We start from the raw sequence: 13755 nt of genomic DNA, 5'->3' as shown, positions 1-13755 counted from the left end.
TAATTATTTAAAATTAGCTTTAATAATTATTTTATAGAAAATTTTATCAATAAATTTTTATTCGAAATCAATTTTAACTTACAGAATCAATGACGTGCCAGATTCTAACTTATCATCATCATCATTATCATTTCAGCCGTAGCACGTCTACTCCTAAACATAGACCTGCTTGCTGACTGCTAGATCTAGACCTCCCCATAAATTTCCTGTAGAATCGGTTGGAAGCGATCCGCATCCAGCGTCTTCCGACGAACCTAATATAGCCGTCTGTCCACCTTGTGAGACATGCCACATTTCACTTGTCGCTCCGTAGACTATACTCCAGAACCAGTCAGAATAAAGTCCATCGGCCTGACCTGCGCGCTATGTTGCCTACTCATTGCCACTTCATAGATAACTTTCGTAAGATTTTCATTTTCGTTTCGATTTACAAATACACACTTATAAATGTAAGGATATAACATAATTCTGTAGTCGATTAATTTATCTGCCTTTTAAGAAGCAACGGTGTAATACTTATATATTATATATGATTAATAGTTATCGCTGATTAAAGCCGATATACAAATCGCTAAGACGGAAGTGTTTTCGATTAGAGTAAATTGCAATGGGCCCTTGCGATAGTCTGTGACCCGCTTGCCCTAACCTACGGTCAAGAGAGAAGGTCTATAGCTTACAAATGAAGAACATTACAATCATTAATTATCTGTAACACACGAACCTCCGTGGCCTTGTTATTTAATTGACAACAAGTCAAATGTAAACATACTACTGTATAAATGTTACGCCGCTTCAACTGCCGATGTACATTCGTAAACAGTGGACTCTAGATTATTTTGCATCAGACGAATACACAGATTGATTGCTTAAAGGTGTAAAAGCTTTAAATTAATTTATATTTTTTGTCTGTCAATTAATATGTGGTAGATCCTGTACAAAAATGAATAGTTTCAGAAAAATTAAATAACGCTGTGATAATATTGTAAGATAAAGCGGTTTCAAAATTAGTATAATTAAATATTAAAATTATTTATTGTTAATTATCTATATCTGCAAACATTGTACTGAAGTTATGGGCATGTGCAAAGGCTCTTACACCTAATCAATCACCCCCTGTATAATATTTTCAACAAATGTTGAATACTTAAGGCTACATTGATACCCTAGTAATTTTTTTTTAATTATTAAAAGTGGCGTTAAATTTTTTTTTTACTTTTTAACACTCTGTAACACCCCTAAGACGAATGTATAAACGTGAAATACAAGTAAAAACTTATTATGCGATTACATACAACCTTTAAATGAACTGGGAAGATATAAAATTCAAAAGAACGGTATCGACGGATACGAAAACATTTTATGTAATGTATAAAGGATAATGATTAAATCCTTAACTTTGTTATAAAATATGTACATAATATAAATATATCAAATATAACATAGTATTAAAAAAGAATCAAAATGCGTAAAAAACGAGAATAAAATCAAGTATAAATATACTTTTAATAAACAACAATTTTTATTACTGCTCATTTATAGTTCATTAAAAATGTTTTAAACGATAAAATCAAAATAAATCAAAAAATATGAATTCGTTTGTACTTGCTTTGCATTTATCAAAAACAATTTATTGTGTTTTTTTTTTTAAGTAATATAATTTCTCATGGCACTGATACGTACATATTACGTTATATAAAAATAAATTTTAAAAAAATTCCATCAAAGATTTTAGCGATTTATATTTTTTCTGGTCATATAACAAACTACAAATGACATTAAAACACTGGAAGTGACATAAAACCAAATGAAAATGACGACTTTTAATTAACATTTCAATTTTAATGATTATTTGCAAATTGAAATCAATATTGCCGTAGTATTACGAGTTTATTTGTAAATACATTTCAAAACGATATCATTAACATGCGTTCATTACGATCTAGCATTAAACGTATATAAGTACGAAGTGAACATGACCTTTTTCGTTTATCTGAATGAAATGACTTTAAAAATTAATTTAATTATTACACCCTACCGACGTGCCATTAGATGGACATAGTAAACATTTTGTCACAGTATGTTCTGGATACATTTAAAACAAATTTTTATACGTACATATGTTATTTTGCCATTTATACGTACAATTTATACGATGATTGCAGTAATGCTTATAAAATTATTATATAAAAAATAATAAACTTAAAGTTCAATGTTAAGACAATGAATAAAACTACCTACTTGAATCATACACTTATTGTGAAATAACTGTTACATTTTTTTAAAGTAATCATTTATCAAAGGTAACTTACTTAAGCATTAGATCTTCTTGTTGGGTAAACTTAATTAAAAACACTCTCTATTTTAACACAGACTTGTTTTTCCCCGGCTAGTTATCGATATTGCATGAACGAAGTTCCTATCAGAATGAGAGGCTTTGCTCATTAGCAAGATAAGGACTAGCATTTAGCCACTTCCGCACATGCAGGGGTAGTCGTGCAACAAAGTGCACCGCCCGCCAGCCGCTGATAAATGCGTATGCGGCAAACAATGCGAATCCCACAACAGCCACCGCACTTTGTCCTTATTGGTCCTTTTCTTACTTAGGATGGACTTCCACAAGGTAACGCCTGATTTTATTAAATGCTTTGATCATTGTTGCCTCCAGTAGCCAAAAAAGGAGAAAGCATTCATCATCATCTATACTTCAGCCACAAAACGTCCACTGTTAGAAATAGGTCAACCCCAGATATTTCCAAAAGGAACCGTTGGAAGCAGCCTAGATGGGCTTGCAAGCGGACGTCATACGCTGCCCTTGCAAGTCCGTGGTATCCATTCCAGGACTTTAATGCTCAAACTGTATTTAGGAATCTGCGTGTATGTGACCTGCCTACAGCCATTTCAACTTGCAAATCAGTTGGACCAAGTCAGTTACTTTCGTTCATCTCTACCCATTTCTGATTTTATCTCGTAGATAAATCTCGATCATGAGGCATCGTACATTCATGTTCATCTATGTTTTGCCTTATTTTATTATTCAACGGAATTTATATTTCATTTATGGAATTGTAGCTCATATCTTGAGATTTGCAGAGAACAGTTTCGCAAAGGACTACGAAAAATCATTCTGAATCTTTCAAAAATTATTAGACGTGCGTTATTAAACAAAATTGTAAATATAAGGGATAAACAAAAGTAGAACACACCAAATTTGTCTTAATAGTCCATTCGATATCTTGAAACACACGAAACAAACTAAAAGCACAGCTGCGAAGCCTTGAATACTGTAAGTAATGCTAATAATTCAATACAAAGTTCTTTGTTCCTGTTACAACGAATGGTATGCAATCGCGTGCCAACAACAAAACGTAGGCGGCTTGACAATATAACTGACAACATTAGTGCAGCTTAAATCCGATTACTATTACAAGTCTCGCTAATAACGAAACATTCCAGGCATTGTAACAACACATATACATATAAACTATACAGGTGGATTAATTATAGGTTTAAAAGATCTAAAGAGATGAATATAAAGCTCATTTGTCAGCAAAAAGCTTTCAAACTTTTAAACCAATTACAATCATCCTATTCAAAGTATACACATACAAAGTCCTCAGAGACATAGTAAACAATAATTTTCAAAACGCTTTTTCTCAAAATATAATATATTGTAGATAACGTGTACTATACATAAATTGACAGCAAATGATTATTACAGACATTCATCTTTATGAAGCTTTTACACCTACAGTCACTTTCCCACCGATCGCTTTGAAATACATTATATTAATTAGTTTTTTTTTTCAACTACAATGTGTCAGGCCAATAACTTCTGACAGTTTTATATTATCTGCGGGGACATATAGTAAACAATAACTAATTATATGTAGTAATACAAATTTCGAAAACGATTTTTCTTACTATATTATTATTATGTTATTTATTATTTCCGACCTTTTTGGATAGAGTTTACCATACATTGATTAACAGTAAATAGACTGTACATTCACCCATTTACAATTTTTATACCAATAACTAATCACTCTGTATATAAAAAAATACTGTTCATATCTAATGGATTCAGACGTTATTTTGCGGAAGTCCATCCTAAGTAAGAAAAGGACCAATATATAGCTACTTCCGCCATGCAGCAGCCGTTGTGCAAAAAAGTGCACCGCCCGCCATAAATGCACATGCGGCAAAAAATGCGAATTACAAGTTAAAATAACAACAAATACTGACTTGTATCTCGCATCATCGACTTAGGCATGAAATGAATCAGACGTAACCAATAAATCTCTAAGGGGAATATGTAACAATTATTTTTCTAATAGTTTACATGGCATTCTGCTAGCCTTAATAGCTTTCATAACATCGTATTTCCCAGAGCTGTTACTGTATAGATAATAACTAAAAGCACGTTTACTAATATATAGGATAATTAATTACTTTGGTTAAAAATAAACCGTAGTACAAAACAAGACTTTTGTATGATTTAGTTCAAATATTGACCATGTGATATTTTTAAATACAAAATTTACAGACTTTAAAAAGGCAAATAACCCGTCGATAACATATTGAAATCTGTATTATTATTTAAAATATTAATACAGATATAAAGCTATTTTGATTATTTAGGTAAATTTTGGTTTAAAAAGTAAAAAGTCTCAAAAGTTAATATATAACTTGAACTTTAATATGGAACTTAATTTATCAATTTGAGTAATTACATTAATTGATATACTACACTACACTATTTATTCAATAAGAAATGTCCCTTCATATATGTATCTTTGCTGCCTTAGCTAAATCTTTACTTTTCATTTTGTTGAGACATATTAAAAAAATATCAATTACATCATAATATCACAAATCCTTGCGTAAACGTATCAAGGATTTAAATATTAACGTATAAAGGCCAAACTTTTATTATTCTTATCCATTTTTACGACTTTGGGTCATTAATCTATTGATTTATTTATTAACGAAACGGATAATTGTTAAGCCTTTAAAATAACTTTTAATTAAATTTATCCTGACGTAGACTATACTACCATTTTCTATTTCTTTCTGATATATTCCTTTAGTCATCCGTCATATTATACATTTTTTGTTTCCATTTTTAAAACAGAGTAAACAAAACACGGCATACTTGTCTGGAAAAGATCACTCTAAAAACAATAACACCGCTATTTTTACACTAGCATTTTAATGTCATTTTTATTTGTACATTCCTAGTGTAAAATAAGAAATTATTTACATATCTACTGGGTAATTAATTGGTTTAAGATTTACAAATGGGGTAATGGGTTAAAATTTACAGGAGTGAAAGTATAGTTCATATACTGTCAATTTATATGTTACACATGATATCCGAAAATCAATGTCAATCAATTTAAGATTACTGCATATTATAATTAATTATTATTCACTATCTGTTTCAACAGACATTGTGGTGCCAAAAGCTATTGACCTATCGCATTCTAATAGAATAAATAAATTAATGTTACGTATTTCAGAGGTGGTCACTTTTTACAGATTGATTGGAATTAGGTGTATAAACTTTAAAGCTTTTTGCTAACAAATGGGCTAAACATTCAACCTATAACCTAATAATCAAATACCGTGTTTAGATTAAGAAATTAGTTTATTTGATTTTTTTTTATATTGTTATGTAGCATAAGCAAAAAAGAAATAATTCTTGTAAATTACATTCAACTTAAATTTGACGCGAATGATAACAGGCTGACAGATATCGCACGACTGTTATATCTCAGGGAAATTGGACAAATAGTTATTACGAGTCATGCGTAAATGTGAGGTCGTGTCGGCTGCTGTGAGTGACAGCCTGATCATTAAAATGTTATTTCATAGTGACATTAAATAAATTTCATTTAAAATAACATGTACATATTTTGAGTATGAAATATGTAATAGTTTCTGAAGAAAGTCAAAATAATATGTCAAGATTATTAAAAATTATATTTTAAGAAATATGTTCGACGTCTTAATACATTAATCCAATAAAATCGAGGCGGGTTTGAAACCCTCGTATTTAAATATAATTTTTAATTCAACATTTCATATCTTGTTGACGTCAAATTAAGTCCGTCGACCACGTAACTTTAAGGTGAAAGATGGCTTTATAAGGTGCTGAATCAGATTCTATCAAATAAGACTCGTCTGGCAATCTTCCGATGACGTTCACAAGTCAGTGTATAGAATTTAAAGTTAATATGAACCAATCGAGCCGCGGGGTATCCTCTCGGGCGTATTAGCTCAAGGTCCTCTTTTGGGGGTCCTACTTACGCCTAATCACCCTGGGAAACGACTGCGGACAACGAGTGCTTGAAGGCCTTTCTATCCGGTCAAATACCGTACCGACCTTAACCGTGACGCCTGATGGAACCTTGAACTTATTTACTCTAAAGAAATCGAGGTCAAGCGCAATCAGCGCTTTACTACCTAAAACCGGGTGAATTTATAAACAATAACCGGAAAAACAGCATTTGGAAATTAAAAAATCGCACGAATTAAGAATGTCATACTAGTAATAGTATCGAGGAGTAATTGTATAATAAATGCAAATTTTTATTTTTATTATTTTGCTATTAACGAAAAATAATTCAATTTGTGCAAGTGAATTGCCTGTGAGCTAGTTAAGATTTCTTGTCCCAAGTGTTATTAAGTTTTATTACACTTTTGATTTAATATCGAAAATTACATGCTACCGGTAAATAAAATTATCACTAATGTATTCAACTTCACGAAACTGCAGTGTAGTGTGTCCAAATCTTTACGCAGTCAAAGGATAGTCTTAAATTGTTCATTCAAGGTGACATAACCGGACACGAATGCCTACAGAACTGAGCACAGGCCTACTCACTAGAATAGCCTGAGGCAGCGACACTTAGATACTGTAATGTGACAACGAATAAACATGCACTCAGATTTTAAACCGTTGTATCTTTTAATAAAACGACAATTACCACCGGAGTCGACATAACAACCAGCTTTGACCAATTTGTTTAACAGTACGCTTATGTACTACCACAAAAGCTTTTGAGATATAAAAAATACCTACACCGAATGTGTTACCATAAAAGCATTTAAAATACGAGAAAGATACTAACACTAAAACCTAGTAGTAGAGATTTTTTTCTTATAAAACACAAAGACACACTATTTCTTTTTTTATTTTTTTTATTTACATTTCATCTAAAACATACACGAATCTCTTTATAACTGATGAAAAGAAGACTCGAGTTTCAGAGCTTTCATAAACACAACGAATTATGTAAAAAATATAAATTATACGATGTAAAATGGGAATTTTTTTTTTTTTTTGGATTTTATAAAAATATACCGAAGAGCTTCTAAAACATAGATCTTAATTAAAAACAATATAAAGCGAGCAGTCCGATAAGCCGATAATATGCAATAGAGATTATAATACTAATTTCTCCCAGAGATCGTCACTTTAAGATCAGATAGTAGGTTTTGTTACATATCCTTATAAATGTAAGACGTAAAGATTACCACTATTATATAGTAACTTAGATAATTAGTTATGTTCCTTGAGAGCATCTACAATATAGTTATAAGAAGAATAACAAATTATTTTAATTAAATAAATTTATTACTTTTTAAGCTATGATATATTTAACTAAACTAATAGAAGTTGTTTAATTAATATTAACACAACTGAGGATATAAAAAAGAGTTGGCAACAATTTTATGTCATTTCAGCCGTAAAACGTCCACGGATGATGGTAAGCCTTCCTCGTAGATTTTCACTAGGATCAATAAAAAGCAGCAGACCGCTTCCAACCGATCCCAAGAATGCAGACATCTTCCGACCGCCTTAACCAGACTTAAATTATGAGATATTAAACTATTCTAATCCAAAAGTGAAATAAAAGCGCCCCTAGATAAATATTTTTAAATAAGCTTCGAATTTTTTGGTAATGGGAGCACAATGAGGCTTCTTTAACGATGGAAAAAGGTTACAGAACACAACGGTTTGTATACAACATAATAAATCCACTTTAAATAACAAAAATTAAGACAAAAATTTGCATTAAAAAGGGAAGAAACTTATGGAATATGCTCAGAATCAAAAGTTATCTAAATAAATAATTAACAAAAAAAATAATAGCATAGTTATTAAGTAAATAAAAAATGTCCACGGAAGTGTTTATACAAATTCTACGACTTCATGTGATAAAATCGTTTTGACACTTAATATTCCACAATGTCGCCTTTGTTCCTGTTATTAAAACCTACTTGCGCACAATGATTGTCGGTATAATGAAATGGGTTCATTACAGCCGAGAGATAAAAATCATTTTCCTCAACATCTTTTTGCGAGATTTTTACATATATAATACGTCAAAATGTTTTACAAATCCATCATAGTGAAGGATTGCTAACTGGAAATACGTATCAAGCTCGATCCGGCCTGTATATTTTAATTTCTTTCGATGTGACGACCCCTTCTTCGTTAGAATAATTTTTAATATTCAAATCGATTGTTTCATCGTAATCATCACTTTAACAGTAAGATGTCGACTGCTGAACATAGGCCTCTCCCATTGATTTCCAATAGACCAGTTGGAAATCGACGACCTTAACAACGATATATTTACACTTTGGGGTTGACATCCTGCACTGCTCTTGCACGGAAAGCCGTGGTCTCCATTCAGCAGAACCATATGTCACTTCAACTTGCACATCCACTGGGCTGTGTGGTTTATTTTCGTTCGTAGACGGGTCTTCACTTCCTTAATGCGATCTCGTACAGGAATTCGAAATCTTTTCTAATGTAAAGTATTCGAAATGTTTTAAAGGCTTATTATAAAGTTAGAAATACCCGTTAAATTTAAAGACAGTGAAATAGCTTTTCGGTTTGAGGCATCATCTAAAATAAACTATTATTCCGGTGTTTTAAATGATGCATAGTCTTCGTATCGTAATTTCGTTTGAATCAATACCTTAGTAATTATAAAACGAGAATTATTGTGTTATAATTTATTCAAAAAATCATCAACAGTCCACAAAAAATTAAGAAAATCAATGAAAATAAACAGAAGAAAAAGGATTAACACTGTCAGTCAATTTGAATAAAGATGTCACAATGTTTATTTATCCGAAATTAAAATACATTTCGTTTTTTTACTATTAACACCATTTTACTGTTTCTATTTTATTTTATATGTGCACTGTTAGCATCATCCCAGGCATTGACGTCATATTCATAATTTAACCGTCTCATAATTGTCGTCAGATGGTTTCAGGTTACACTATGATGCTACTGCGCTTTATATCCAGTTTGATTCATCGCATGACACCATCCAATATGAAAACATACTCTATCCAATTAACACGGCTTAGTGTTTAGGTCAGGTCATTTAAGATCATTGAGAAAAATAAGTCGCAGAAATACATTTGAAACTACTTTTTTAAATAAAATAATATGTACGTCGTTCTTCGTCGTCATTGTGTCATAGTAGTGCCGATAGACACCCACTGCAAGGCATAGACTTCCACCAAAAGTTGCTACGATACTCGGTCTTGCGATGCCCGCATTTAACGATATCCTGCGACTTTGACTTTGTCATCGGTATCCTACCTACGCCGCGTGTACTGGCTACTTTGTTCTTTCTGGCTATTCAATAATAATTCGATCCCCTACTCTCAAACTATATCTTAAATATACCGATCGTGTAACGTTGATTTTTCGGTCACAATTTTTTTGTTGCCTTTTTAGCATTATAGATTACTTTAGGGAACTGACACCGGTAGGCAATGAACTTAAACCTCGATTAAGTAGCTTAATCCGAGAACTCCTTCTGCTTCCTTTCCTGGGTTCATTACATCATATGTATTATTACCGGATTTAGAAAACGTCAAGCTTTTAGATCGGTCGGTCCATAGAGACGAGGCGCAGTAGTTCCCCTGAGAGAACTTCAACATGGGTTTCCACTCAATACATGTTAGCTTACGTAAGGACTCCCGTGATGGCTGAATTTCAACTTGATCTGGCTAAAATTTCTAAAACTTCAGAAAGCGTAAGTACTAATAGAAGAAATGACAAAGAAAATCTTGGAACGCTTTAACACTGTTATTGGTTGTTAGATTGGCATAATGTAAGTATACAAGAAATTTTTAACAATCAGAATTGTAATTTATTAGTATATACACGGTGATCGGTTATAGGTGTTAAAACTTTATATAGCATATTTGTTGCCAATTACAGTATGACACACTCTATCCAAAAATCTATTGTTTCAGAAGCATTGAATAAGGTTATAATAATATAGTAAGAAAAAGCGTGTTAAAAATTCGGATTAAAATATTGTTTACTATCTATGCCTGCAGACTTAGTATTACCAAAAGTAAAGTGCTCGTATTCCATGAGAAAAAATAGATTAACTTACCAAATTTCAGAGTGATCACATTATGCAAAGCAATTGGAAATAAGTGTATAAGCTTTGAGTCTTTTGCCGAGAAATGAGCTATACAATCACCTTTCATTTGCCGGAAAATGACGCCTGTCAGCGTTAGGAACGAATTTTTAATTGATAAAGAAATATTATTGTTTATGATCCTGTGGTCAGTATTACATCCAGAGCAATCGATTTTAAACTTTATTTTTAAGAACATTCGATAAAATTTAGCCTACTTTATTTCGAGGGAGTTCGGACAGACATGTTGCATGCAGTTGACAGGTCGACACTTTTACATCTGTAACCAATCATCCTGTAAATAAGTAAATGACAAAACAATTATGCCTTCAATATATTTGCCTATATCTGGTCACGGTCAAATCCATAATTATCTATAAGTCACATGCATAAGGAAACTATTTTAGATTTATGATACCGCACCATTCGCTCGATACAAAGGAATATTTATTCTTTCCGATTGCAATTAACAACTTGTATACGTGGACCAGGAACATAATGAAAACAATGCGATTATTATTCCGCGATATGATTTCCTAGTGTCACTGTTATCTTATCTAGCTTATCTCAATGAGCAATATTACACTCGAAAATAATCAATGACATTTTTTATCTCTTATGTATCATTAAACAATACTTGAAATAATTACTTGGAATTTATTCATATATTTATGCTATTGTCATTGATAATAAATAATATAAATTAATCATATTGCATTAAATAAATTATGGATTTATATTTATTCGTCAAACCTACAGTTTCGTATTTTCATATTGAAAAAAACTATAAGTGCAATCATATTTTAAATAAACAGTAAGTATTGTTATAACGAGCAATTAAAATAAATGAATAATGTATTTAATTATGCGTTAAAAAAATTATGGTACCTTTTGACCTACAAAAGTAACTTTTGATTGTACAAAATAAATATTAATAGGTCAATGACCTGAAAGTAATAGATACGGCTAACAAATAAGCATAGATTTTTAATTAATTTTTTTGACATGGCCACTAGACAGACTTAAAATTGTCGTTTCTTTATATTACAAACTATATATTGGGTTCGTTACTTTGCTATATTGTCAATGATTTTTTTTTCTAACGATCGCATTCCAAACAGCGAGTTCTTATTTTGATGTATTTTTATAATGTCGTATGTAAAATCTTAATTATTATATTTTATTGTATTTTTATATAATATCTAAACCTCTACCGCCTAATGGCAGTCTATTTTCTTCTTTATATTTTTTATTTAATTATTAATCTTAAAATAAGTTACTTATTAATTTATTACAATAAATAAATAATAAATTTTCATTAATTATTATAATTTTTAGTAATTTTTACTGTTTATTTATTTTTACATTCTTTGACGATTTTCGTATTATTTTTATTTCCCCTTTTTTACTATTTTCTTTATTTGGTTAATTTTCACAATACTTGGCCGGTTCTTACTGGCGCGTTATTTATTTTTTTCCCCTTTACCTGGTTGCAGCACGCTTTGTTCCTTGCCAGAGCTTCAAAAACTATTATTTCTATAAAGGCGAGGAGATGGCATGGTAAGGCCTAAATTCCCCATCGGAGAAAGTACTTTTATAGAAATAATCAAAGTTTTACAATATACAATTTAATGTAGGATAAAGAGACCTCAGGCTTAGAAAAGACATAAAACATCTACCAATTTAAATAAAAATCTATACAGTAGATTTATGCCCACTGTGGACGTCCTTAGACTAAAATGATGATGATTGTCAATGAGGCTGGTGTATTGAAGAGGAAGTGGTAATTGCTGGCATTGACATAAAGTAAACTTATTTCTGAAATAGATTTGGATAATATGAGGAATTAAGAATTTTACTTGTTTTCTTTTTACACGACACTCTTCCAAGCGTAAAAAGCATGCAAATCAATTCTTTTAAATTTTATTTGAATGAAAAAGCGACTCCCGCGATTTATTCGTCGCCGTTACTGCCTATAGACGCTACAAGTCACAGGCGATATGATCCGTCATAAATATCTAGGGGGGTATACCATAATCGCCACGCCTGGCTGGCAGGTTAGCGATCGTAGTGTGGTATTACGACAATCAGAGAACGCTGCTGTTCATCTACTGGAATTTTGTTAATAACCAGTAACAATTGTATATTAATAATGCACAGAGTGTGAATTATATAAGATTGTATCGCGGGACTTCCGCAACCGAAATTCACAAGTTTCTGCTATTTTCCGAAAACTGCTCAATTATTTATTATAATAAACAATAATTATTGCACCGGTTGTTTAAAGCAAATAAAAGATTTGTGATATTAAGTATCGCCATAGTTTAATAATGAGAATATAATTTAAAACGGGACAAAAATTAATGTAATGCATTAAGGAACAAATAGAAAATCACAAATAAGTAAACACGTGGACATTTGATTATAAATTGCACTAAAGAACACTACTTGATTTAAATTCAACAACAAACAATTTCAAAATATTATAAAATATACACGATAAATAAATGATTTAAAAAAAATTAAGATACAGCTTAGATGTATTTCAAAAATAGATTAAATAATAATTGAAGCTTAAGCTACATTAATTTCTTCTCTTTTTTGATGGTTCATCGAAGTCGGCGTTGACGAAACTTGTATAAGATATGTAATAACGAATGCATATTTAAGTTACCGACAGCTTAATCATGTACTGATTTTATAATTTCGTGACACTTTTAAAAGGTCTTGTGTTCTCTTATTTTTATATAGTCCAGAATTAGGTTTTCCGAAAATAATAAGTAAATAGCCGTTAAGCAATTTAATATATTAAAGCTTCTTAGTATTAGATTCCTTACACCTACCTAGTCTAAATAGATGTTAATGTTTCTTAGTTGGCGGACGAGCTGCCGGCCAAGCTATCAGAGCTTGAGCTGCGACCGCGGGCGATGGCAAAACCTGGCTACACCCTCTGTGCACTCAGCGCTGACGACAAGGATGCAGTCATCGACTTCCTTAGAAGGTACTACGTATGAAAGGCTTTATTCATTTAAGAGGCCCTGTAAGTTGCATTACCAGTATACATCATAATTATAATGTAAGCCTATAGACGCCGATGGAAACTTTAGGCTTTCAGCGTCTTCCTAGCCCATTAAAACTACTTATGAGATATAAGTAATGATAACCCTTATGATAATTACAGATACCATTCTCAGAAATACTCAAAACTTTCTTAGATAACGATGTTATCACGCTAACAATAATAATGGTGTTTTTTTTAAAAAAAGCATATATATAATCGATTTTACAT

At 31.4% G+C, this 13755-nt stretch overlaps 1 protein-coding gene across 2 annotated transcripts in view; it reads left to right on the top strand.

Annotated features, from left to right (window-relative positions):
* Window positions 1–13755, top strand: part of LOC137929444 (arylalkylamine N-acetyltransferase 1-like) — an 80314-nt gene that overhangs the window by 54824 nt on the left and 11735 nt on the right. For both annotated transcript variants that reach the window (XM_068772407.1, XM_068772398.1), the window contains exon 2: window positions 13340–13467. In XM_068772407.1, coding sequence (XP_068628508.1) covers window positions 13394–13467 — 74 coding nt within the window. In that variant the 5' untranslated portion in view covers window positions 13340–13393. The remainder of the gene's footprint in view (window positions 1–13339; window positions 13468–13755) is intronic.

Source organism: Battus philenor, unplaced genomic scaffold, assembly GCF_028537555.1.
Source record: "Battus philenor isolate CCGP_79_NKW_IND1 unplaced genomic scaffold, ilBatPhil1.0.hap1 SCAF_11, whole genome shotgun sequence".
Lineage (NCBI taxonomy): Eukaryota > Metazoa > Arthropoda > Insecta > Lepidoptera > Papilionidae > Battus > Battus philenor.
Note: the sequence above shows the minus strand (reverse complement) of the source record. Positions and strands in the feature narration are given on the sequence as shown.